General features: G+C 50.1%; 1 protein-coding gene across 8 annotated transcripts in view; it reads left to right on the forward strand.

Annotated features, from left to right (window-relative positions):
- The window catches only part of ADARB1 (adenosine deaminase RNA specific B1), a 116,498-nt gene extending 100,146 nt beyond the window's left edge, over positions 1-16,352 (forward strand). For 5 of the 8 annotated variants that reach the window (XM_005202040.5, XM_005202041.5, XM_005202042.5 and 2 more), the window contains 2 exons: positions 9,474-9,652; positions 11,949-16,352. In XM_005202040.5, the coding sequence (XP_005202097.1) occupies positions 9,474-9,652; positions 11,949-12,128 (359 nt within the window). In that variant the 3' untranslated portion in view covers positions 12,129-16,352. Of the gene's footprint in view, positions 1-9,473; positions 9,653-11,948 lie in introns of those variants that run through there. The other 3 variants (XM_002685126.7, XM_024996862.2, XR_233448.5) reach the window with 2 other exon arrangements.
- Positions 16,353-25,879: the final 9,527 nt, after the last annotated feature.

Raw genomic sequence — 25,879 nt, forward strand, 5'->3', positions numbered from 1 at the left:
AAATTTGGGCTGAAATCCTGAACAGACATTTTTCTAAAGAAGACATGGATGGTCAACAGGAAGAGATGCCCAGAATCACTAGTTATTATTGCTGTTGTTGAGTCGCTCAGTCGTATCTGATTCTTTGTAACCCCATGAACTGCAGCATGCCAGGCTTCCCTGTCCTTTACCGTCTCCCCGAGTTTGCTCAAGCTCATGTCCGTTGAGTTGGTGATGCCATCCAACCATCTTGTCCTCTGTTGCCTCTTTCTCGCAGTGTCCTCAATCTTTCCCAGCATCAGAGTCTTCTCTAATGAGTCAGCTCATCGCATCTGGTACCCAAAGTATTGGAGCTTCAGCAACAGTCCTTCCAATGAATATTCAGGGTTGATTTCCTTTAGGATTGACTGGTTTGATCTCCTTGCTGTCCAAGGGACTCAACAGTCTTCTTCATGCCCACAATTTGAAATCATCAATTCTTGGCGCTTAGCCTTCTTTATGATCCAACTCTTACATCCATACAAGATTACTGGAAAAACCATAGCTTTGACTTGGTTGGCAAAGAGATGTCTCTGCTTTTTAATACACTATCTAGATTTGTCACAACTTTCCTTCCAAGGAGCAAGCATCTTTTAATTTCACGGCTGCAGTCACCATCCACAGTGATTTTGGAGCCCAAGTAAATAAAGTCTGTCACTGTTTCCATTGTTTCCGCATCCATTTGCCAAAAAGTGATGGGACCAGATGCTATGATCTTAGTTTTTTGAATGTTGAGTTTCAAGCCAACTTTTTCACTCTCCTCTTCGCCTTCTACCATTAGAGTTGTATCATCTGCATATCTGAGGTTGTTGATATTTCTCTCGAAAGTCTTGATTCCAACTTGTGATTCATCCAGCCTGGCATTTCGCATGATATACTCTGCATAAAAGTTAAATAAACAGGGTGACAATATACAGCCTTGACGTACTCCTTTCCCAATTTGGAACCAGTCTGTTGTTCCAAGTCTGGTTCTAACTGTTGATTCTTGACCTGCATACATATTTCTCAAGAGGCAGGTAAGGTGGTCTGGTATTCCTACCTCTTTAAGAATTTACCACAGTTTCTTGTGATCCACACAGTCAAGCTTTAACATAGTCTGTGAAGCAAAAGTAGATGTGTTTTCTGGAATTCCCTTGCTTTCTCAATGATCCACTGAATGTTGTCTATTTAATCTCTCATTCCCTTGCCTATTCTGAATCCAGCTTGTACATCTGGAAGTTCTCAGTTTGTGTACTACTGAAGCCTAGCTTGAAGGATTTTTAACATTACCTTGCTAACATGTGAAATGAGTGCAATTGTACAGTAGTTTGAACATTCTTTGGCATTGCCATTTTTGCAATTGGAATGAAAACTGACCTTTCTCAGTCCTGTGGCCCCTGCTGAGTTTTCCAAATTTGCTGATATATTAAGTGTAGCACTTTGACAATATCATCTTTTAGGAGTTGAAATAGCTCAGCTGAAATCCCATCCCCTCAACTAGCTTTGCAGAGAAGGCAATGGCACCCCACTCCAGTACTCTTGCCTGGAAAATCCCATGGACAGAGGAGCCTGGTAGGCTGCAGTCCATGGGGTCGCTAAGAGTCAGACATGACTGAGCGACTTCCCTTTCACTTTTCAGTTTCATGCATTGGAGAAGGCAATGGCAACCCACTCCAGTGTTCTTGTCTGGAGAATCCCAGGGATGGGGAGCCTGGTGGGCTGCTGTCTATGGGGTCGCACAGAGTCAGACACGACTGAAGCGACGTAGCAGCAGCCGCAACTAGCTTTGTTTGTAGTGATGCTTCCAAAGGCCCACTAGACTTCATCCTCCAGGATGGCTCTAGGTGAGTGACCATACCATCAAGGTTATCTGGGTCATTAAGACCTTTTTTGTATAGTTGTGTGTATTCTTGCCACCTCTTAATATCTTCTGCTTCTGTTAGGTCCATACCGTTTCTGTCCTTTATTGTGCCCATCCTTGGATGAAATGTTCCTTTGGTATCTCCAGTTTTCTTGAAGAGATCTCTAGTCTTCCCCAGTCTGTTGTTTCCTCTCTTTCTCTGCACTGGTAACCTAAGAAGGCATTCCTGTCTGTCCTTGCTGTTCTCTGGAACTGTGCCTTCACTTGGGCGTATTTTCCCCTTTCTCCTTTGCCTTTCTTCTCTTATTTTCTCAGCTATTTGTAAGGCCTCCTCAGACAACCACTTTGCTCTCTTGCATTTCTGTTTCTTTGGGATGATTTTGGTCATCCTGTACAATGTTAGGAGCCTCTGTTCATAGTTCTTCAGGCACTCTTATCAGATCTAATCCCTTGAATCTATTTCTCACTTCCACTGTATAATCATATGGGATTTGATTTAGGTCATACCTGAATGCCCTAGTAGTTTTCCCTGCTTTCTTCAATTTAAGCCTGAATTTTGCAATAAGGAGCTCATTATCTGAACCATAGTCAGCTCTTGGTCTTGTTTTTGCTGACTGTATAGAGCTTTTTCATCTTCTGCCGTAAAGAATATACTCAGTCTGATTTCGGTATTGACTATCTGGCGATATCCGTGTATAGAGTCATCTCTTGTGTTCTTAGAAAAGGATGTTTGCTAATGACCAGTGTGTCCTCTTGGCAAAACTGTTAGCTTTTGCCCCACTTCATTTTGTACTCCCAAGTCCAAACTTGCCTGTTATTCCAAGTATCTTTTGACTTCCTGCTTTGCATTCCTGTCCCCTCAGATGAAAAGAACATGGTTTTTTTTTTTTTTTTTTGGTGTTAGTTCTAGAAGGTCTTGTAGATCTTCATAGAACTGTTCAGCTTATTCAGCTTTAGTGGTTGGGGCATAGACTTGGATTACTGTGATGTTGAATGGTTGCCTTGGAAATGAACTGAGTTCATTCTGTCATTTTTGAGATTGTACCCAAGTACTGCATTTAGGACTCTTGTTCACTTTGAGGGGTCCTCCATTTCTTCTAAGGGATTCTTGCCCACACCGGTAGATATAATGGCACATGGAGGACTTGAACCCTGTCTGAGGTGCGTCCCGTGGAGCTGCATGTTCTGTGTCTGTCCTGGGATCTGCTGCCCTCCCTGCCCTGCCCAGATGTCCTTTTCCCCCTGCACCAGAGTTGGAGCTCCCCTCTCATCCTCAGGGCGTGTTGCTTGGGGTGGGGGCACTTTCCCTTCCACCCACCAGCCCTGTTCTTGGGATGAGGCTGGCTTGATCCCCTGTCCTCTGGGCCAGGTTGTCAGCAGCGTGCATTTCACCTTGTGGACCGGAGCACCCAGTATTTCGCCTAAGTTGGTGCTTTAAACACCCCCCACCCCAAGCTGGTGTAAGAAGGGGGTCTGATTTGGCCTGAGGTCCACCAGGTGGAGCCCACAGTCTCACAATCTGTGTCTGGGGTTGGGGAGCTGAAGATGACAGAATGGGTGTGTGTGGCTGCCTTGCCCTCACAGACTCATGTTTCCCATTGGTTCCCACCCCCTCCATCAGCCCAGGGGAAATGAGATGGACATCCCCAGGTGCTCCACTCCAGGGGCTGCAGGCCCGGGACACACGGCCTGGCCGACGGACTGAGTGGCCATTACTGTGCTGTGCACTTGATTTCCTTCCCCTTTAGCTCTGCTCGGGGTTTCGTGTGTTTGCAGAATGAAGGCCACACTCAGTCCAGATTGTAACTACACGTTGTCCTGGCCATTTAATGAGTGAACAGTAGCCTCTGTAACAGGAGCCCTGGTCCCCCAGGCATCCGTCACTCTTCACTGTGTGTGTGATGCATCTGATCACACCATGTGTGGCACAGGAAGCACCCTTACAAGAGAAGCAAGAGAAGTACCAGCGCCGCCAGCCAAGTTTCCTGTTTCCCTTGTGTCCGTTACTAGGCCAGTTCACAGTTTTTCATGCTTTTGCTCTAAAAGCTCTGACTCAGCATGCTGGATATACAGCAGCAGACACACTCTCAGGACCACCAAGCTTTTGCTGCTTTTACTGTTTTCTGCACAGTAGCCTGTGGTTAGCTCGTTACCCCAGTTCTCACTTTGCAGCCCCGGAAACACAGGCTCCTTCTGGGTGTCTGTCCTGCGGGAGTATTGACCCCACAGACTTACAGACAGGATCTCCTGGGCCCATGTGGGCTCCCTGCCCTAAGAAAGTACATGGCTGGTGCTAAACCTTGGACTGCCTGCTGTCTTGTAGCTTTATTTTCTCCATTCTTGCTAAAGATGGTAGTTTATTTAACTTAGAATATGAAAAGTATTTATGGAGTTTCCCTGGTGGCTCAGACGGTAAACAATCTGCCTACAATGCAGGAGACGTGGGTTCAATCCCTGAGGTGGTATGATCCCCTGAAGGAGGAAATGGCTACTCACTTCAGTATTCTTGCCTGGAGAATCTCATGGACAGAGAAGCCTGGCAGGCTATAGTCCATGGGATTGCAAACAGTTGGACATGACTGAGTGACTAGCACTTTCATGTGAAAAATATTTATACAGTTAGTTAACTGACCATGTCTAGTTTTAATGTAAAATGGTGCAATTCTAAGGTTTAAGTATTACTGAAGAGTAACCCTTGATTTTGATCTTATGTCGAAGAGTCATGGAATTGCCAAAGAAAATAATGTAAGCAATAACAAGACCGAGAGCTGATTGTGGCACAGATCATGAACTCCTTATTGCCAAATTCAGACTTAAATTGAAGAAAGTAGGGAAAACCACTAATCATTCAGTATGACCTAAATCAAATCCCTTATGATTATACAATGGAAGTGAGAAATAGATTTAAGGGACTAGATCTGATAGAGTACCTGATGAACTATGGACGGAGATTCGTGACATTGTACAGGAGACAGGGATCAAGACCATCCCCATGGAAAAGAAATGCACAAAAGCAAAATGGCTGTCTGGAGAGGCTTACAAATAGCTGTGAAAAGAAGAGAAGTGAAAAGCAAAGGAGAAAAGGAAAGATATAAGCATCTGAATGCAGAGTTCCAAAGAATAGCAAGAAGAGATAAGAAAGCCTTCCACAGCAATCAATGCAAAGAAATAGAGGAAAACAACAGAATGGGAAAGACTAGAGATCTCATCAAGAAAATTAGAGATACCAAGGGAACATTTCATGCAAAGATGGGCTCGACAAAGGACAGAAATGGTATGGACCTAACAGAAGCAGAAGATATTAAGAAGAGGTGGCAAGAATACACAGAAGAACTGTACAAAAAAGATCTTCATGACCAAGATAATCACGATGGTGTGATCACTGACCTAGAGCCAGACATCCTGGAATGTGAAGTCATGTGGGCCTTAGAAAGCATCACTACGAACAAAGCTAGTGGAAGTGATGGAATTCCAGTTGAGCTATTTCAAATCCTGAAAGATGATGCCGTAAAAGTGCTGCACTCAATATGTTAGCAAATTTGGAAAACTCAGCAATGGCCACAGGACTGGAAAAGGTCAGTTTTCATTCCAATCCCAAAGAAAGGCAGTGCCAAAGAATGCTCAAACTACCACACAATTGCACTCATCTCACACACTAGTAAAGTAATGCTCAAAATTCTCCAAGCCAGGCTTCAGCAATACGTGAACTGTGAACTTCCAGTTGTTCAAGCTGGTTTTAGAAAAGGCAGAGGAACCAGAGATCCAATTGCCAACATCCACTGAATCATCGAAAAAGCAAGAGAGTTCAAGAAAAACATCTATTTCTGCTTTATTGACTATGCCAAAGCTTTTGTGTGGATCATAATAAACTATGGAAAAGTCTTCAAGAGATGGGAATACCAGACCACCTGACCTGCCTCTTGAGAAACCTGTATGCAGGTCAGGAAGCAACAGTTAGAAGTGGACATGGAACAACAGACTGGTTCCAAATAGGAAAAGGAGTACATCAAGGCTGTATATTGTCACCCTGCTTCTTTAACTTATATGCAGAGTACATAATGAGAAACACTGGGCTGGAAGAAGCACAAGGTGGAATCAAGATTGTGGGAAGAAATATCAATAAGCTCAGATATGCAGATGATACCACCCTTATGGCAGAAAGTGAAGAGGAACTCAAAAGCCTCTTGATGAAAGTGAAAGAGGAGAGTGAAAAAGTTGGCTTAAAGCTCAACATTCAGAAAACGAAGATCATGGCATCTGGTCACATCACTTCATGGGAAATAGATGGGGAAACAGTGGAAACAGTGTCAGACTTTATTTTTTTGGGCTCCAAAATCACTGCAGATGGTGACTGCAGCCATGAAATTAAAAGATGCTTACTCCTTGCAAGGAAAGTTATGACCAACCTAGACAGCATAATAAAAAGCAGAGACATTCCTTTGCCAACAAAGGTCTGTCTAGTCAAGGCTATGGTTTTTCCAGTGGTCATGTATGGATGTGAGAGTTGGACTGTGAAGAAGGCTGAGTGCCGAAGAATTGATGCTTTTGAACTGTGATGTTGGAGAAGACTTTTGAGAGTCCTTTGGACTGCAAGGAGATCCAACCAGTCCATTCTACAGGAGATCAGCCCTGGGATTTCTTTGGAAGGAATGATACTAAGGCTGAAACTCCAGTACTTTGGCCACCTCATGCGAAGAGTTGACTCATTGGGAAAGACTCTGATGCTGGGAGGGATTGGGGGCAGGAGGAGAAGGGGACAACAGAGGATGAGATGGCTGGATGGCATCATCGATTTGATGGACGTGAGTTTGAGTGAACTCTGGGAGTTGGTGATGGACAGGGAGGCCTGGCATGCTGCGATTCACGGGGTCGCAAAGAGTTGGACACGACTGAGCGACTGAACTGAACTGAAATGATCCATTCATTCACAGAAGATTCTGTCCCATTATGAGATTCCCCACAAGTTGTACCTAAACAGACCGCCTTTCTTCCCCGAGCCACTCTTCCTGACTCCGTCCTCAAGAGGCTGTGGCCTTGAGTGCACCCAGTGCTGGCCAGGGGACCTGCAGAACCACCTGCATCTGCGCACATGTGCTCGGGACAGCTGCCCCAGACCCAGCAGCCGATGAAACTGCCTGAGGCGGCCCCAGCTCGCAGCGTAGAAGCAGCCTGGGGGCAGAGGGTTGGTGTCGAGGATGTGCTGCCCTGGGACACCCGGAACGAAGCCAGAGCTTCCCTGGTGGGAGTCCTGCCCACGGTGAGGCTCCCGTGCCAACATTCAGACAGGGGCCAAGCTGGACTCTGGACTCTTGGTCTAGACGGACGTGGGTCCAGGCTCTCCCTGTACGCGCAGGCCCTTCCCAGAAAGAGGCTCAGGAGGGCCATGCCAGCTGCCTCTGTTCATCAACCAAGATGTTTACTCACAAACGTGAATGAATGGCCATCAAACTTCTGAGGAAAATAAACACAGAAGAGAGTGATCTATATGAGAAAACACAACTGAGAGAAAGTAACTCTGAGAACAGAGAGGATGTAAGGAATAAGCCTTATGAATACGTGTTTTTAGTAAGTACAGAGATCACACGTTAATTCGAAGGTCTGGAAAGCACTTGTGTAACACATACTAAGGCAGGCAGCAGTGATCAGTGATGTGGTGTCGGGCTGCTGGTGGCTGCCGTGGCGGAGGAGCAGGGATGGGGCAGACTCTGGGGCCAGAGGCTCAGTTTATTGAGGGTTTGCTCACTCTGTGAGATGTCCGATAATTTAGTTAAAACATTTATGGGAAGTGAAATCATTCAGGGCTCATGTCTTAGAATGAAAAAAAAACGATTCAGCAGTTTCACGGAGAAGGCAGAAACCTTGAAAAAAACCATGAAGATTTTCTCGGAACTGGGTCTGTCTGCCTAGCGGCTGTCGAGTCCCCCAGGCCAAGCTGGAGGCAGGCTGCTGGGGAGCAGCAGCCCTGGGCATCGGTGGGGGCCTGCACAGGGGACTGGCCTTGCTGGGCGGATTCTGCAGGCGGGTGCTGTGTACACCTGAGGAGACAGGCAGGTCGGCGGGCTGGGCTGCAGGAGAAGCCACTGGAGGCCAGGACCAGCGCACCTCTGCTCTGTGCGTGCGGTGGTTCTCCACTCGGCCCCACTGAGGGCTCTCACCGCTCCCGTGAGGCTCTTCACTGCCTCTGGGAGGAGGGCGTGCAGCCAGTCAGGCAGCTGGACCCCCTGCGTGGGGCTTGGACAAAGCCCTCAGAGGTGGCCACTGTAGCCAGGAGGACTTGTGAGTCAGAACAAGTAGCAGGGCCAGGCAGTTCTGTGGGCAGATGACTCGAGGGGATGTGCACCTCTTATTCTGTACTCTTTCCTGGGGACAAATCATCATTTTTCAAGTGTTCACTTGCTGACCTGAAGTCACTCTGGCAGTCACCTCAGAAGGGCAGGTGACCCAGGGTGGAGTGCTCCCAGCACGAGCTCCCTTCCGGTGCCCAGTACCTATCCTCTGCTGTGGCAATCCCGCCCCCCCACCGACTACCTGGGGAAGACACACTGGGCAGCCAGCCCGGGGGTTCCATTGTGGGGTCTGTGTAAAATACCCGGGTCTTCAGGAAGCTCCACCCAGTGCTATCCAAGTGTGGATTCAGACGCCAGCACCCACCAGGCAGTGGAGGGGCAAAGGGGAGGCTGGGCACAGTGGGCACCCACCCCTCCCCTGCACATCTGGGGGAGGGGGCAAGGACATCACATTGAACACATATTGTCCCTTGAAATGAATCCCTGAGATTGGTGGCCTGTAAGCATGAATTTTCCCAGTTCCTTCTCATGCTGCTTTGCCCTGAAGAAGTGAGGCTTCTGAGCGAGGCCTGGGTGCCAGCCTTGGGCTGCCTGGACCTGCTGCCCTGGCTTTAACACTCTGTGCAAGGGGGAGGAGGGGGTCACCAAGAGCGAGGAGCCCCGGGGAGCTCCCTGAGGTCCGGCACTGCAACCGTAAGCCAGCTCTTGTTGCAAGCACTCTGGCCTGTGTCTGGGTCCATGGGGTTGCGTCACTCTGCCCATGGTGGGCACCTGCATTCAGTCCTCAGTGACCTGAGGGCATCCACCTGTCAGCCCCACAGCACAAGCCTCTATCTGGTTAAGACAGGAGACTTGTACCCTGCTGAGAAGGCACCGACACACTCGCTAAGAGGCAAGTTTGCTGGGTCTTGAGTGTCATGAGTGTGGGCAGGGGTGTGAACCTGCCTGGCCCCGGCGGCAGGGCCCAAGCACAAACATGCTGAGGTGCACAGCCACGTGGCCCCTGAATTAACCTGGAAACGGAGCCCATCTGCTCCTGGATGTCAGCAGTTTTGGCCCCAAGGGAACTCAGTGCATGAAGTCTCAGGTTTTGGGGTTTCTGTGGACCTGCTCGCCTCCCCACAGGGGCGTGTTTCTGGGCTGCATCACTGGACCGAACTGAGCTGCTGGGAGGGCGGATGTGCCCGATGGACCGAACTGAGCTGCTGGGGGGGCGGGTGTGCCCGATGGACCGAACTGAGCTGCTGGGAGGGCGGGTGTGCCCGGCTGACGACTCAGACCTGTCCCCACAGCACCCGCGTCACCTTCCCGCTCTCGCCCCATTCCAGGCATCAGCAACGCGGAGGCGCGGCAGCCAGGCAAGGCCCCCAACTTCAGCGTCAACTGGACGGTGGGCGACTCGGCCCTCGAGGTCATCAACGCCACCACGGGGAAGGACGAGCTGGGCCGCGCCTCACGCCTGTGTAAGCACGCCTTGTACTGTCGCTGGATGCGTGTGCACGGCAAGGTACTGCCCAGACCCCCGCTCACAGCCGCCCTCCCTGTGAGGCGCCCAGACCCCCCCCACCCTGTGAGACGCCCAGACCCCCCAGCTCACGGCCACCCTCCCTGTGAGGCGCCCAGACCCCCCCCACCCTGTGAGACGCCCAGACCCCCCAGCTCACGGCCACCCTCCCTGTGAGGCGCCCAGACCCCCCCCCCACCCTGTGAGACGCCCAGACCCCCCAGCTCACGGCCACCCTCCCTGTGAGACGCCCAGACCCCCACCCGCTCGCGGCCGCCCTACCTGTGAGGCGCCCAGACACCCCGCTCATGGCCACCCTCCCTGTGAGGCGCCCAGAGCCCCCCGCTCACGGCCACCCTCCCTGTGAGGTGCCCAGACCCCCACCCGCTCATGGCCACCCTCCCTGTGAGGCGCCCAGACCCCCACCCGCTCGCGGCCGCCCTTCCTGTGAGGCGCCCAGACCCCCCTGCTCGCGGCCGCCCTCCCCTGTGAGGCGCCCAGATCCCCCCGCTCACGGCCACCCTACCTGTGAGGTGCCCAGACTGCCCCCGCTCGCGGCTACCCTCCCTGTGAGGCGCCCAGACCCCCTCGCTTTCGGCCACCCTCCCTGTGAGGCGCCCAGACCCCCCCGCTCGCAGCCACCCTGCCCTGTGAGGCGCCCAGACCCCCCCCAGCCCTGTGAGGCGCCCAGACCCCCCTGCTCGCCGCTACCCTCCCTGTGAGGCGCCCAGACCCCCACCTGCTCGCGGCCACCCTCCCCTGTGAGGCGCCCAGACCCACCCCGCTCACGGCCACCCTGCCGTGTGCTCCCTGTGAGGCGCCCAGAGCCCCCCGCTCGCGGCCACCCTTCCCTGTGAGGCACCCAGACCCCTTCCCCCAGCCCTGTGAGGCACCCAGACCCCCCCACCCCACTCACGGCTACCCTTCCTGTGAGGCGCCCAGACCCCCCAGCTCGTGGCCACCCTTCCCTGTGAGGCGCCCAGAACCCCCCCAGCCCTGTGAGGCGCCCAGACCCCCCTGCTCGCCGCTACCCTCCCTGTGAGGCGCCCAGACCCCCACCTGCTCGCGGCCACCCTCCCCTGTGAGGCGCCCAGACCCATCCCGCTCGCGGCCACCCTCCCCTGTAAGGCGCCCACACCCCCACCCGCTCGTGGCCACCCTGCCCTGTGAGGCGCCCAGACCCCCCCGCTCGCGGCCACCCTCCCTGTGAGGCGCCCACACCCCCACCCGCTCGCGGCCACCCTTTCTGTGAGGCGCCCACACCCCCACCCGCTCGTGGCCACCCTGCCCTGTGAGGCACCCAGACCCCCTACCCATCTACGGCCACCCTGCCCTGTGAGGCGCCCAGACCCCCCTGCTCGCGGCCACCCTTCCCTGTGAGGCGCCCAGACCCCCGCCGCTCGCGGCCACCCTGCCCTGTGAGGTGCCCAGACCCCCCGACTCGTGGCCACCCTGCCCTGTGAGGCGCCCAGACCCCCACCCACTCACGGCCACCCTTTCCTGCCTCCTCGGGCTGCTCTCAGCTGGCAGTCAGGCCCTGCCTCCTCAGATCCAAAGCAGGCTCAGCCCGTAACCCCCGGCCCCCACGCCCATATGAACCCAGAACTCAGCACCCCCTCCACTTGGCCCCCCACCAGCTCTGCCTGGCAGGCACTCCACCTCACTGCAGATTCCTGGGCCCTGCAACCTGGGGCTGCCCTGAGTTCACTCAGCCCTTCAGGAAGCCTCTTAAACCTGTTGATTTTGAGGTTTGGTTTGGAGTTAGAGGGTTTTTACAGCAACAGGTCCCCTTTCCCCAGATAAAATCTTCTCTAGTGGATCCGTATGTGACCAGTTTTCACCTATTACATCGAGTCAGAAACTTTTATCTGTGATGGACAGAAGTTGCCGTGTCCACGTGGCAAGAGGGTCACCACACGGGCAGCCTCACAGCAGCTGCCCTCCCTGCAGATCCTAGCTGCACAGAAATGCGTTGGCCTCACGGGCCGAGGCACAGAGTTCTCTGTGACCAAACAGCAGAGTGGTGTTTGCTCAAGACCTGAAAGCGTTGGTGTATCGTTTGAGTCCCCTGCTCGTGGGTCGCCAGCAGCCCGCCTGTTTAACTGCGAAGCCGCCACTGGGGCTGAGGATGCGGCACACTTGGGCGTCTGGCGTGGCTCTGTGTGATGTGGTCCTCGGGGTCAGTGGGGTCCCCCAGAAGCAGCACAGGCTGAAATGCTGCTCTTTGAACACCATCCTGGATTGCGTTTTCCCCTGTTACGGCTTGAACAGTTGCACTTGCCTTTTTGTCTTTTCACAGGTTCCCTCCAGCTTACTGCGCTCCAAGATCACCAAACCCAACGTGTACCATGAGTCCAAGCTGGTCGCCAAGGAGTACCAGGCTGCCAAGGCCTGTCTGTTCAGAGCCTTCATCAAGGCCGGGCTGGGCGCCTGGGTGGAGAAGCCCACGGAACAGGACCAGTTCTCACTCACACCCTGACGGCGTGCAGCACAGCCCCAGCCTCACAGCCGGGCTGGGGCCGGTGTGGGTGTGCGGGCGCCGTCCTGGGGGCAGGCGTGCGGTTCGGGGCGGGGGTGGGGTGGTGGGTGTGGGCTCGGGGTCCCGGTCCCCACCTGCATCTCAGCAGCAGCGTTTCCCCTCTGAGTCATCCAGTGACTGCTTTCAATCTCAGTTTACGTTTAGAAATTGAGTTCTACTAAGTAGGGCTTCCTGAAGTTTAGGAAAATAGAAATTACTTTGTGTGAAATTCTTGAATAATTTATTCAGAACTAGGAATGTGGTTTATAAAATAAGAAATAATTATGCCAGGTCACTCTTATGCCACATCGTTTTAAGTGCAAAGAGGCATTTCCATATGGAGGGCGCTAGGAAGTAGCGAGGAAGCTAGCCTAAGGAAACCGTCCCTGTCTGCCCGTGGCCCCTTCCCCCACAGTCGCTGCCCTCCCACAGAGGCCGATCTGCAGCACAGTGATCTGCTGGGTGGCCCCCGGGACCGTGGCCCAGGTCCTGCAGCCCCCTCTTCTAGAAGCTTCTGTACCCCTTGTTGGATCATATCCTGGAAAACCTCTCAGTAATCACAGGTCAAACGTGGCCAGTGAGCCTGGCCCTTCACTTGGGTTTTTTAAACAGTGTTTAACTCTTAAGGACCAGAAGGAGTCTGCAGGCCGACCGCACAATAAATGGCCTAGGATTCCCTCTGGTCCCTCCTCTGAATCGTGTGGATGTGAACGACCATCCCAGAATCCTCGCAGGATGGAAATAGGATGAATTGCATAGATATTCACTCTTGGAAAATGCCACTGAGGGCATATTTTTAAATTATTCTTTCCCACTTTATCAAAGACGTGTTTGAAATATAAGAAGTGTTCAGGCTGAAAGTTAGCGAGACAGCGTGTCGCTCACGTGGTCTCGACCGGGATTGGGTGTTGGTGTCACGGCAGGGAAGGGGGTGGTCTGGCGTCTGGGACACCCAGGACACGGGCCGGCACCCCACTGTGCAGGGACAAGCCCAGGCAGGCCGAGCCAGCGAGTCTGGGGTCGGGGCGGGCGGAGGGGCCTTGGGAGGGCATCCCCACTGAGCACAGAGTCCACACTGACTGCCTCCTGCTTCCACTCAGGACCCTGGAGGAGCTTCCCGCCCTTCATGGGGTCAGTGCCAGTTCCTGGTCTTGGGGTGCTGTGGGTGAGAAGGCAGACCCCACTCCCCAGCCAAGTCCAGGAGTCAGACTGTGTGCCCAGGGGGCGTGTTGGGGGGGTGTCCTCTATGGACTTAATAAGCAGGAGCAGGGTGGCCCTGGCCGTGACCCCTGTGCTCAGGGTGGGAGGTGGGGCTGAAGAGGGCTGGCCTCCAGGTGTCCCCTCGCACCACAGAGACGTGAGAGGGTGTGCCCTGTGGGTGCATGCTGAGGGTGCTGTGTACACACGGGCTGACCAGGTTAAAGGACAGATCTTTGTCCTTTGAGACCCACACCTCCCTCTGCGGAGTGTGGCTTAGCCTGACCCTGCCAGCACAGGGGCCGGCGGGGCCTGCACACTCAGAAAAGACGTCTGTGAGCCCCTGCGTTTGTATTCTCGTCTCTATAGATGGTATTTTTTTCTAATGGGGAGTGGAAGATGGACTTAGTTTTTTAAAAATACGTGGATTTTGGTTACAAAGTCTAGAGGAATGGTGTTGCGCACACAAGCTACCCTGCACGCCCGACCCCTCGCAACCCCCACCCCAGATAGTTGAATGCCTTATGTGCGGCTCCCCAGGGCCTCAGCCGGGTGCCACTGCCTCTCCCAGGCGGATCTGTGCCACCGGGCAGCACGGGCCTGGCACAGGGCTCCCGCCCCAAGAGTGCTCAGGCCTCGGGAGATGCTGGGGGGAAGGTGGCCAAGGTTCACAGGGGTAGGGGTTCAGGGAGCCCTGGGTGGGCAGGACCCCTGTGTGAGGCCACGGGGAGTCGAGCCAGGGCAGGAGGCCAGCCCTGCTCCTGTAACAGGACAGCTGGACGCTGCTCATAGGCAGGAAGTCTCCAGCCCTATCGTCCTGAGTGTGGCCAGTCTCCTCCGTCTGTGTGTCTGTCTGTCTGTAGGCAGGAAAAGCAGGGCAAGCACCCCCTCAACCCCCAAAGAAATCAGGGAGCCCAGCATCTTACACCCCCCTCCCAGATGCCCACATGGCGTCACCACGGAGCTGTTCCCTTGAGGAGTCCTTTACATCTAGGGTCCTTAATCTGGGCTTTAGAAACAGAGATTTGACGAAACCAAGAACTTGATCTTTTGAAAAAAATCTTACATTTTTGAGGATAGCTTGACCAGCGGGGATGGGAGGGGCTGTTTTGACTTGTTGGCTGAGCCTGGAGTGCTAATTCTCCCAAGACACTGGCCCCTCTTCAGTGCCCAGCCCAAGGGGCAGCTGTCCTGTGTTGTAGAAAAGTGAGCCAGGGCTCGTGGGGGTGGGGCCGAGGCAGGCCCCCCATCCTGGGTTCTCCAGCCCTCACCCCTGCTTGGGGTCAGCACACTGTACTCCTCCCTGCTGGTTGACTCTGAGTCTTAAAGGGGCTTTTCTTTTCTGTTTTGGAGATTTTTATTGTGATCAAAACGAGTTACTTTTATTTTAAAATGTACAAGCCAGCATTGTGTGAGATCCGCACTTCCCTGGAATTCGTTTCCTTGGAATAGTTTTGTTGCCCTCCAGACTGCAGAGCCCTTACTCTCCTCGTCTCGGGGCCAAGCCCTTGGGTCTCCTTGCTGGGCATGTCCCAGGGGCCACCGCCTACCCCTTTCCTCAAAACAGATGAAAAGGATGGATGTTCAGCATTTCCAGAATGCCTCACACCAATGTGTAAGGTCTGCCCCAATCATCACTTTGATCCGGCCTGAGAAATAAAGTGAGCTGGCACTCCCATCTCTAAATTCTTTGAAATCGGTGAATCTCTCAGAAGGTTTATTTTTCATCAAACCTATGCAGATGGTAAAAGCAGAGTGTGACTGTGTGGGTCCAGCTTTGTGAGTCCTGGGACCATCCCTCCCTCAGCAGCAGCCAGCCCGGGGTGCTGGGTTTTGTGTCCCCACAACTGGGAGCGGGGGATGGGCACTCTCACTTAATCCCGACTCTGGGCTCCTGTTCCTGGCAGCATGTCTGCACCCCCTTGCTCAGGGTCTGGAGGGACAAGGCGCCCCGCCCCGCCCCCCAGCCAAGGACTCACGTTTTGGCCACAGCTTGTGCTGACAGTGCATCAGGGGCGCAGCCGTGAGCAGTTTAAGGTGGTCTGTGGAGTGAGCCCCGAAAACGGTTTGCTTCTCCGACTTTGGGTTCTATGCTTTTAATTTTGTTCTAGAGTTCAGACACCTTCTATGAATGTAACTCAGCTGAGAACACTGTCAATAGGGCTCAGCCCTTGGTGTCCCCACGTCTCCACTAATGTCCAGGCCACACGTAACCCCCGCATGAGCTTCCTCCTGCACTGAGACCAGCCAGAACCGAGCATGAGACGCTGTCACTCAGACAGAGGGCATGAGATGTTCTCAATAAAACCATGTTTCACCACCACAGCCTTGCCCAGACTCTCTCTCCTCCTGGGTGTCCCCCTTCTTGCTCGGGAAGAGGTGTCAGGAGCAACACCTGCTGGGCCGTTGCGGCTGGGCCCTGCTCCCCGCCTGTGTCTGCTCTGAGCGCCTGCCCTGGGGTCAGCCCTCCGAGTCCAGTCCCCAAGTTCAGGGCAGAGGAGTGGACACTGCACAGCTGCCCTGCTCCTACCCCATCTGTTGGGGAGGAGGGGGACATGAGTCCACGTGGTAGGAGGCATGTGGAGGGACATGGATGGGGCAGCAAAGAGGGGCCACACTCCAGGGTGGTGCTGACAAGACCATCTGGGTGTTGGGGCCATGAGGTAGCCCCCTGGTCGCAATAATGTTCAGGGCCGGTGTTTTGGAAGGATGTTCCCAATAGAGTGGAAAACTGGCTGTAAAGCTAGTGTTGAAGTTCACAGTTGTGGAGATGCTTCAGGGAAGGAGGGTACGCACGGAACAATCTGAAAGGACTGAGTCTGGTCACCGTGCGTGGATGACGGGATAGGAAGTTGTTTTCATTTGATTTTCCTTTTTAAAAAATCTGCCTTTGTCCAGCATTCCTACAACGACATGAAAAGCAAATAGGAAAAGTTTTTGGAAAGTGAACAGTCCCATGCAAATAAAAAGCAGCACTGTTAGAGACAAGTGGTTTGCTCTCTTTTGTGTCAGTTTTCATTGTTTCCATTTCTTTCCCCACAATAAAAGCAACGTTCAAATGAAGGTATGTGTCATCAGAAAGACCAATGACACTTCAGAGAAAAGGCTGGGAGCAGCCTCTTCTTCACAGGTTCAGTCCAGACTTCCTGTGGCTCCTTTAGAGAGGTGGCAAGACCCCGGGTTCTGTGATGGGGCTGACCACACGGAGCACACGTTCTCCAGCAGGAAAGGCTGAAAATCCGCTCCCAGGTTGGAAGCGGGTCTGGGGGCTACCTGAAGACTCGCTCGACTGCTAGACATCTGGGAAACCAGCTGCTTAGTAAGTTGCTGCTGCTGCTGCTAGGTCGCTTCAGTCATGTCCGACTCTGTGTGATCCCACAGACGGCCTCCTACCAGGCTCCTCTGTCCCTGGGATTCTCCAGGCAAGAATACTGGAGTGGGTTGCCATTTCCTTCTCCAATGCGTGAAAGTGAAAAGTCAAAGTGAAGTCGCTCAGTCGTGCCCGACTCTTCATGACCCCATGGACTGCAGCCTACCAGGCTCCTCTGTCACTGAGTCATTGTTAATATTAAAATCCAATTAATCACGTCATTAATAATTTCCTTACTAAAGACAGAAGGACCAGCCTGAGTGGTCCTGGGGCACTGGCCCAGCAGTGAAGCTACAGCATTCTGGGGAGAGGTGGAACCCAGCTGCTGTTTAAAGCCACACAATACGAGCTCACAGCTGTGTTGAGAAAAAGATGCTGGATCCTCAGAGTTGTTGGCTCATCGTTGTGCCTGAGCCTCAGCCTGCTGGGCGCCCTCTGGGCCCTGGGGGAGGCTTGTACCTAAGACGCCCCCTCTTGGGCCTGGTTGGCCACCCTGCATTTCCCAGGCCCGAGAACGGGGTGCAGACATGCAGATCACACTGAAGCATACCTGTTAGGTTGCAAGGGCCCCGGAATTGAGGATGGGTTGGTGCAGCCTCTGAAAGCTGTTATGAGAGGCATTGCTTGTCCCAGTCAGATGCGAGAGTGACAGTGACCCCTCTCTGGTCAGAACCACGGTCCCCGCACTACTGGCTCCGGATACGAGGGCACAGTGAGAACCCACCAGGTGTCTGTGGAGGCAGCAGGCCCCAGGACTTGCCAGATCATCATACTTTTTTATTGTTTATAAAGCATGGGCTGCTGTCTTCACAGCTGTAAAATTGATGATTGGCTCTGGGCCATGCAAGGGCCCTGAGCTGGGAGCGTCCACCTGTAGCCCTAAGTGCAAGGCTGCTGAGCTGGGGCACCCCCGCCCCGGTGCACCCCACCTCTCCCCACCCCTCAGTTCCCTGGGCTGTGGCCACTGAGGGCAGCTGTCAAGCAGCCACAGCACCCTGAGGAATGACCTGAATAGAGGACGTGTGATGAGTACAAGTATTTGATAATTAGAATGGAGACAGTGATTTAGACTCCATCACAGTTTATGTGCTAATATTTTCAAACAGAGAGCCCAAGAATTTCAAATGAGCTCAATTAACATTCTAAAATAGAAAATGTGAGAGCAAAGAAGAATTTGAAATAGTGAACATAATGGACTATCTCAATAAAAGAATGCATTTGCAATCAGAAAACTGATGGAAAAAGGAAGAGAGGAATGCTAAAATATTTGGACACTAGCAGCAGGGTACTGACATCTGGCTAATGGGGAGTCTGTGTCATTTGTCAGCATCACAAAGGCGCTGCTAGAATGCGCAGTGAAGTCTTTGCAGATGAACAAGTCTGGAACTTGCTTAGAAGAAAAAGCATAAGTGATGGGAAGGTCTAGATAAAACGTTATTGGCCAAACGTAGGAAATTGCTAGAGCTGACAGAAATTCACTACACTGTTCTTTCTGCTTTTATGTGTTTAAATTTTTTCCTCGGGTAGGAAACAGTGGGGCCAAAGTGAAAGTCAGCTATGTTTAGATAAAGTCCGGCCTCATGAACACGAGCTTCTCGTGAATACCGAATTCCTCCCCGCCTTAAATGATTTCAAGAGTCAGACTACTCACTTCCCTACTCTTTTCTTATATGGATAAACTGAATATTCTTAAATAACACTGCAGACATACATTGGAAAGTGCTAGCTATCAGACTGATTAGTTTTAGCAATGCATAACTTTCTTTTTCATTAAAAATGAAGGAGGCTTTGATCATGAATTAGTGAGGCAGGGCTTTTTTAAATGCTTTTTAGACTTAATTCTTACTTAGCCTTTAGCTCCTGGGAATAATGTTCAATACCAACATATACACATTTTTTTGTCATCATTCTCCTTACTCAGTGTATAACCTGAACATTTGCCTACATACTTTCATTAAATTTTATGAGCTGAGTAAGGAAATCAGTATATAGACTGATTTTCTTTTAATGGCACATTATAAAGTGGGTCAATTAATTACATCATAGGTGTTCTAAATCTTGGCTTCACTGCCTTCAGACGTTTAAAGGTGTATCCTATAATTTTATTTCTCAGGATTTTCTTTTTGAAAATCGCTGGAAAATCATGTTAATGTTTTTATTTCAATCAGAAAACTGGCTCAGACCTGGTTGGACAGAAGGTAAGTCTAACTCAGTTCCCAGGCTTGACAAGGAGGGTCAGGCTGCGTGGCAGACATGGGCCATTAGGATCAGTAGAATGAAAATAATCTGCACCTCCAAGTTTTGGTGAAAATAGATTTAAAATAATGGAATGGCCAGAGCATTTTAATAAAATGTCAAATGGGCTAAAAAGCAATGAAGTGAACATTTGCACATTCCCAACCCTCTCAGAATGTATCAGGTCGAACAAAGGACCACCTGGTGATGGAGAATCACTATAAGCAGAGGTGAGGCTGTGCCAGTAAAGGTCCCAGCAGTTGAGAATGACAGGGTAACACATCGTCTGACAGGTACAGAGTTTTGGATCCTTTGCTTTCAGAGCATTTGAATGAAAAGGTAACCTGGACGAGACCTGATAAAGCATTTTAAATGTTTTTATAATTTTTACTACAGATCACCTTCTGATGAAAGGATACTAGGTTGGCGTTCAATAAGCAGTTGAGGGACATTGCCATCATGTATCACTGCCTCCTTCTCTGTGTATTCTGCAAAGTGTCGTGGCTTTACAGCTATTGAAAAACACTAAGAGCGTAACTAAGACAGAGCTGGTCTTGTTGCAGGAGACTGCCCCTGATCCTTGCACCTGAGAACCATCTAGTTAGAAGAACAGTCCTCATCTCATTAAGGAATGCCTTTTACCTCAGATGTTGCTTTTGTGTGTAATCAGTTCAGTTCAGTCACTCAGTCGTGTCCAGCTCTTTGCGACCCCATGGACTGCAGCACAACAAAATTCCCTGTCCATGACCAACTCCAAGAGCTTCTCAAACTCACGTTCATTGAGTGGGTGATGTCATCCAACCATCTCATCCTGTCGTCCCCTTCTTCTCCTGCCTTCAATCTTTCCCAGCATCATGATCTTTTCCAATGAGTCAGTCCTTCCCATCAGGTGGCCAAAGTATTGGAGCATCAGCTTCAACATCAATCCTTCTAATGAATATTTAGGACTGATTTCCTATACGATTGACTGGTTTGATCTTGCAGTCCAAAGGACTCTCAAGAGTCTTCTCCAACACCACAGTTCAAAAGCATCAATTCTTCAGCTGTCAGCTATCTTTATGGTCCAACTCTCACATCCATACATGACTACTGGAAAAACCATAGCCTTGACTAGATGGACCTTTGTTGGCAAAGTAACATCTCTGCTTTTTAATATGCTGTCTAGGTTCTTCATAGCTTTTCTTCCAAGGAGGAAACGTCTTTTAATTTCATGGCTGCAGTCACCATGTGCAGTGATTTTGGAGCCCAAGAAAGTAACGTCTGTCACTGTTTCCATTGTTTCTCCATCTATTTGCCATGGAGTGATGGGACTGGATAACATGATCTTAGTTTTTTTGAATGTTGAGTTTTTGAGTTTTAAACCAGTTTTTTCACTCTTGTGTATCAGTTGCCTATCAGTGTTGTTATGTAGTTCCCCAGGCTCCTCTGTCCATGGAATTCTCAAGGCAAGAATACTAGAGTGGGTTGCCATTCCCTTCTCCAGTATGTATTTATGTTGTTTGAATAATTGTCACCTGAGAGTATTTAAAAAGAAATACAAATCCAGGAGATATTATTAATAAGTAGAATCTGGTGATCACAAAGATGTGAAAAGGAAGGATAGGCAAAGAGGATAAAAGATGCTGGAAAGTCAGAGAGGAAAGTGGGTTGTGAACAGTCGAGGAACATGGTGGAGTGAAGAAGGTAGAAATGGATCATGGATGATGGTGGTGGCTGGTAAATGGTAGAAGGTAGATGGGCGGGATGTAATAGGTCCATGGTGGATGGTGTGTGGTAGAAAGTGGCTGGTGGGGGTGGTGGAAAATAGTGGTGTTTGATGGAAGGTGAATGGTGGAAGGTGACAGGGGCAGGTGGATGGTAAAGTGTGGAAGGTGGAGGGTGATGGTGGAGGGTTGGTGGCAGGTAGACAATGAGTGGTCACAGGTGGAAGGTGATTCTTCTGGTTGAAGCTGAAAACTTATGTGGATGTGAGTAGTGGATATCATGTGATGGACAGTGAAATATGGGTTTTGGAAGGTGGAAGATGGGCAACGGAAGGTTGAGATTGTAGGTGACAAGTGGAAGGTGGATGGCTCAAGGTGAGTGGTGGCAGGTGGATAGATGGATGGTGTACAGTGAGTTTTGGGTGGTGAGTGGTAGGTGATGTGTGGTGGCTAGTAGGTGGTAAATGTGGGTGGTGAAAGGTGAGCGGACGTCAGAGGACAGTGGAAGGTGAAAAATCAACAGTAGAAGGTGGTGAGTGGGGTTGGTAGGGAAAGGAAGATGGGTGGTGGAAAGTGAAGTAAGAGTGGAGGGGTGGTGGTGGAAGGTGGATAGTAGATACTGGGGTTTGAATAATGGCGCGTGATGGTGGGAAGTGGATAGTGGGAAATGGGTGGTGAGGTTACAGGGTTTTAGGTGGATGATCTATTGTGGATAGAGGATGTTGGGTGGTAAATGAATGGTGGATGTTGTGTGGTGGATGTGTGCGGTAAAAGGTGGGAAGTAACAGGTGGACTGGCAGAGGTGGATGGAGGCTGGCAGATGGTGTGTGGTGGGTTTTGGAGGGTGGGTGGTGGGTGGTAATTGGGGAAACAAGTGTGGTGGAGTGTGGAATGTTGAAAGTGGAGAGCCAATGGCCAGTGGTGGAGGATGGGATGAAGAAAGTGAATCATGGGTGATGGGTGGGAGGTGGTGAAAGGTGGAATGTTGATGGTGGAAAGCAGGTGGTGGTGACTGATGGTTGCTGAAGAATAGTGAGGAGTAAATTGTGGATGGTGGATGTGGAAGAGTGAGAGGTGGTGGGCTTTGGGAATTGACTGGGGGATGGTGGAACGTGGTTGTGGATATTGGAAGATGAATTGTAGACCGTGGAACGTCAATGTTGATAACATAAAAATTCCAGTTATAAGAACACATCCCAGGAACATAATCAGTGTTTGGACTAGATATGCCAAAAAAGAATATTTATTACAGAATTACTTGTTATAGCCGAAACCTAGAAATGTTACTGAAGGTCCAAACACAAAGGGACAGTTCAGTCCATTCAGAGGTAGGTTTAGGACGATGTTCTATGAGTAGGGGGAGTGCGAGGCCTTGGGGAGAGGGCGTGGACACCACTGGTGACTGGTGAAGCTGTTGCTATGGGAGACGTTAAAGGGGCTTGTTGCATCACTAAGGATACACTCATATGTGTGCGTGCATGGAACATACCTGCCAAGCATGGCTAATGATGGAACCCTCCATGAACTGAGGATTATAATTTAGCCAATTCAGAGAAATGATACTCACACCAGATGGATGATACAGATGGATAGATGATAGATAGACAGGCAGCAGATGTGAACACAAATACACATAAATGTATGTGTGTGCATATATAGATTTCTATATATTTTTATATAATATTTAACAATAAAAATTTTAAATACCCTTTATAATATTATCCAAAAACATAAAATACTAAGATAAATTTAAGAAAAGTTGTGTAGGGCATATAGAGTAAAAAATATAGTAAATGAACAAATACCTAATACATTAATTACAATAAACTATAATGGCAACCCACTGCAGTATTCTTGCCTGGAGAATCCCATGGAAGAGGAGCCTGGTGGAACTACAAACCAGAGGGTCGCAGAGAGTCAGACACAACTGAGAGACTGAGCACAGACCCGCATGGTAAATATACTGAGATATATAAAATGGAACCCAAATTAATGGTAATCTATAGTATTTACATCATGAACTCCTTATTCCAAAATTCAGAATTAAATTGAAGAAAGTAGGGAAAACCTCTAGACCAGGTATGACATAAATCAAATCCCTTACGATTATACAGTGGAAGTGACAAATATATTCAAGGGATTAGATCTGATAGAGTGTCCTGAAGAACTATGGACAGAGGTTTGTAACATTCTGCAGGAAGTGGTGATCAAAACCATCCCCAAGAGGAAGAAATGCAAAAAGGCAAAATGGTTGTCTGAGGAGGCCTTACAAATAAGAGAAAACAAGAGAAGTGAAAGGCAAAGGAGAAAAGGAAAGATATATCCATCTGAATGTAGAGTTCCAAAGAACAGCAAGGAAAGATAAGAAAGCCATCCAAAGTGATCAATGCAAAAAAATAGAAGAAAACAATAGAATGGGAAAGACTAGAGATCTCCTCCAGAAAACCAGAGATACCAACCAAGGGAATGTTTCATGCAAAGATGGGCACAGTAAAAGACAGAAATGGTACAAACCTAACCAAAGCAGAGGATATTAAGAAGAGGTGGCAAGAATACACAAAAAAACTACAGAAAAAATAATGACGCAGATGACCACGATGGTGTGGTCACTCAGCTACAGCCAGACACCCTAGAGTGTGAAGTGTAGTGGGCCTTAGGAAGCGTCACTACAAACAAAGCTAGTGGAGGTGATGGAATTCCAGCTGAGCTATTGCAAACTCTAAAAGATGATGCTGTTAAAGTGCTGCACTCGATAGGCCAGCAAACTTGAAAAAGTCAGCAGTGGCAACAGGTCTAGAAAAGGTCAGTTTTCATTCCAATCCCAAAGAAAGGCAATGCCAAACAATTTTCAAACTACCAACAATTGCACACATCTCACACGCTAGCATGGAGAAGGAAATGGCAGCCCACTCCAGTGTTCTTGCCTGGAGAATCCCATGGACGGAGAAGCCTGGTAGGCTGCCGTCTATGGGGTCACACAGAGTCGGACATGACTGAAGCGACTTGGCAGCACATGCTAGCAAAGTAATGCTCAAAATTCTCCAAGCGAGACTTCAACAGTACATGAACCGAGAACTGCCAGATGTTCAAGCTGGAACCGGAGATCAAATTACCAACATCTGCTAGATAATAGAAAAAGTAAGAGAATTCCAGAAAAACATCCATTTCAGCTTCATTGACTCTGCTAAAGCCTTTAGCTGTGTGGATCACAAGAAACTGTGGAAAATTCTTCAAGAGATGGGACTACCAGACCACCTTATCTGCCTCCTGAGAAGTCTGTATGCAGATCAAGAATCAACAGAGGAGATGTGGAACCACAGACTGGTTCCTAATTGGGAAAGGAGTACATCAAGGCTGTATACTGTCACCTTGCATATTTAACTTATATGCAGAGTACATCATGTGAAATTCCGGACTGGATGAATCACAAGCTGGAATTAGGATTGCTGGGAGAAATAGCAAAACCTCAGATACCCAGATGACACCACCCTTATGGTGGAAAGCAAAGAGGAACTGAAGAGCCTCTTGATGAAGGTGAAAGAGGAGAGTGAAAAGGCTGGCTTAAAACTCAACATTCAGAAAACTAAGATCATAGTATCCAGTCCCATCACTTCATGGCAAATAGATGGGGAAACCATGGAAACAGTGAGAGACTTTATTTTCTTGGGCTCTGAAATCACTGCAGATGTTGAGTGCAGCCATTAAATTAAAAGATGCTTGCTCCTTGGAAGAAAACCTATGACCAACCTAGACACCATATTAAAAAGCAGAAACATCACTTTACCGATAAGGGTCCATATAGTTAAAGCTATGGTTTTTCCAGTCGTCTTGTATGGATGTGAGAGTTGGACCATAAAGAAAGCTGAGCACCTAAAAATTGATGCTTTTGAATTGTGGTGTTGGAGAAGACTATTGAGAGTCCCTTGGACTGCAAGGAGATCCAACCAGCCAATCCTAAAGGAAATTAACCCTGAATATTCATTGGAAGGACTTATGCTGAAGTGAAGCTGAAGCTCCAATACTTTGCCACCTGTTGTGAAGAACTAACTAATTGGAAAAGACCCTGATCTGAGAAAGATTGAACTCAGGAAGAGAAGGGGTCGACAGAGGATGAGATGGTTGGATGGCATAACCGACCTGATGAACATGAGTTTTGGAACAAGCTCTGAGAGACGGTGAAGGACAGGGAAGCCTGTGCTGCAGCCTGTGGGGTCACAAAGAGTCGGACATGACTGAGTGACTGAACTTTGGAGTTTACAGGATTGGACACAACATTTCTATGATGTCGGTTTGCTTCAAATTTACCTGTAGAAGGAATGCCACCCTCAAGCACCAAACAAGCTTCTGAAAAATTATATTAAATTCAAAATCCCTAGAGTAGCCAATAGAAGTTAATAAGGAACAAACTTGGAGAAATTATAATACATTAACTGACTTCCAGGTTTAATGCAAAGCTTCAGTAGTAACAACAGCACTGTGTTAGTTAAAAAGAACAGACAAAAAAAGGATCAACGGAATCAATAGAAACCAGAAATAAACCAAGCCATCTGCTGATCACAGAGATCAGGACAGAAGTGAGTGTCCAAGGCCAGCTTCCCCAAGGATGACTATGCATCCGAGATTCCTGACGTTGCTCTGAGATGGTCTGTGTCCTCAGGACTGTGTGGATCCAGGGGAGAGCGGAGCTTCTGGGAGGAAAGCTTGGTCAACTGACCTGCTCATCTTACACACCAGCTCTGCCAGGCTCCTCCTGCCTCCAGTATGTTTGTGGCTGCCCTTGAGGAGAAATGTCCCTGCCCATCATTCCCCCTTCCTGCTCCATCATCTTCTAAAGATCATGTTATTCCTGCCTGGTCCCAAACTGAGGGTCTCCAGGGAGAAGAGAAGGGTCAGACCCAGACCAGAACCTGGGAATCAGGCCCTGCTTGGCAATAAGCTCTCCGGGGGTCCCTGTGGCCTAAGGTGTGGGAAGCACTGCAGAGAACTCTTGCTCCTCCATCACTACCTAGCTCGGGCCAGCCCCTCCAGGGAGCGCTCCCTGAATCCTCCCTCCATTTCACTGCTCAGACAGATGAAGAACCGGGCAGTTCCAGCAGTAAGGGTACAGGCCCACTCGAGGACACTTGGGTGCCTGGGTCTGTCTCCTCCTGGGCCGTGCAAGTGCAGGAGGAAGCCTGGTCCACCCTGGCCCCTGAGGAGTGCCACAC

This window comes from Bos taurus, chromosome 1, assembly GCF_002263795.3.
Source record: "Bos taurus isolate L1 Dominette 01449 registration number 42190680 breed Hereford chromosome 1, ARS-UCD2.0, whole genome shotgun sequence".
Lineage (NCBI taxonomy): Eukaryota > Metazoa > Chordata > Mammalia > Artiodactyla > Bovidae > Bos > Bos taurus.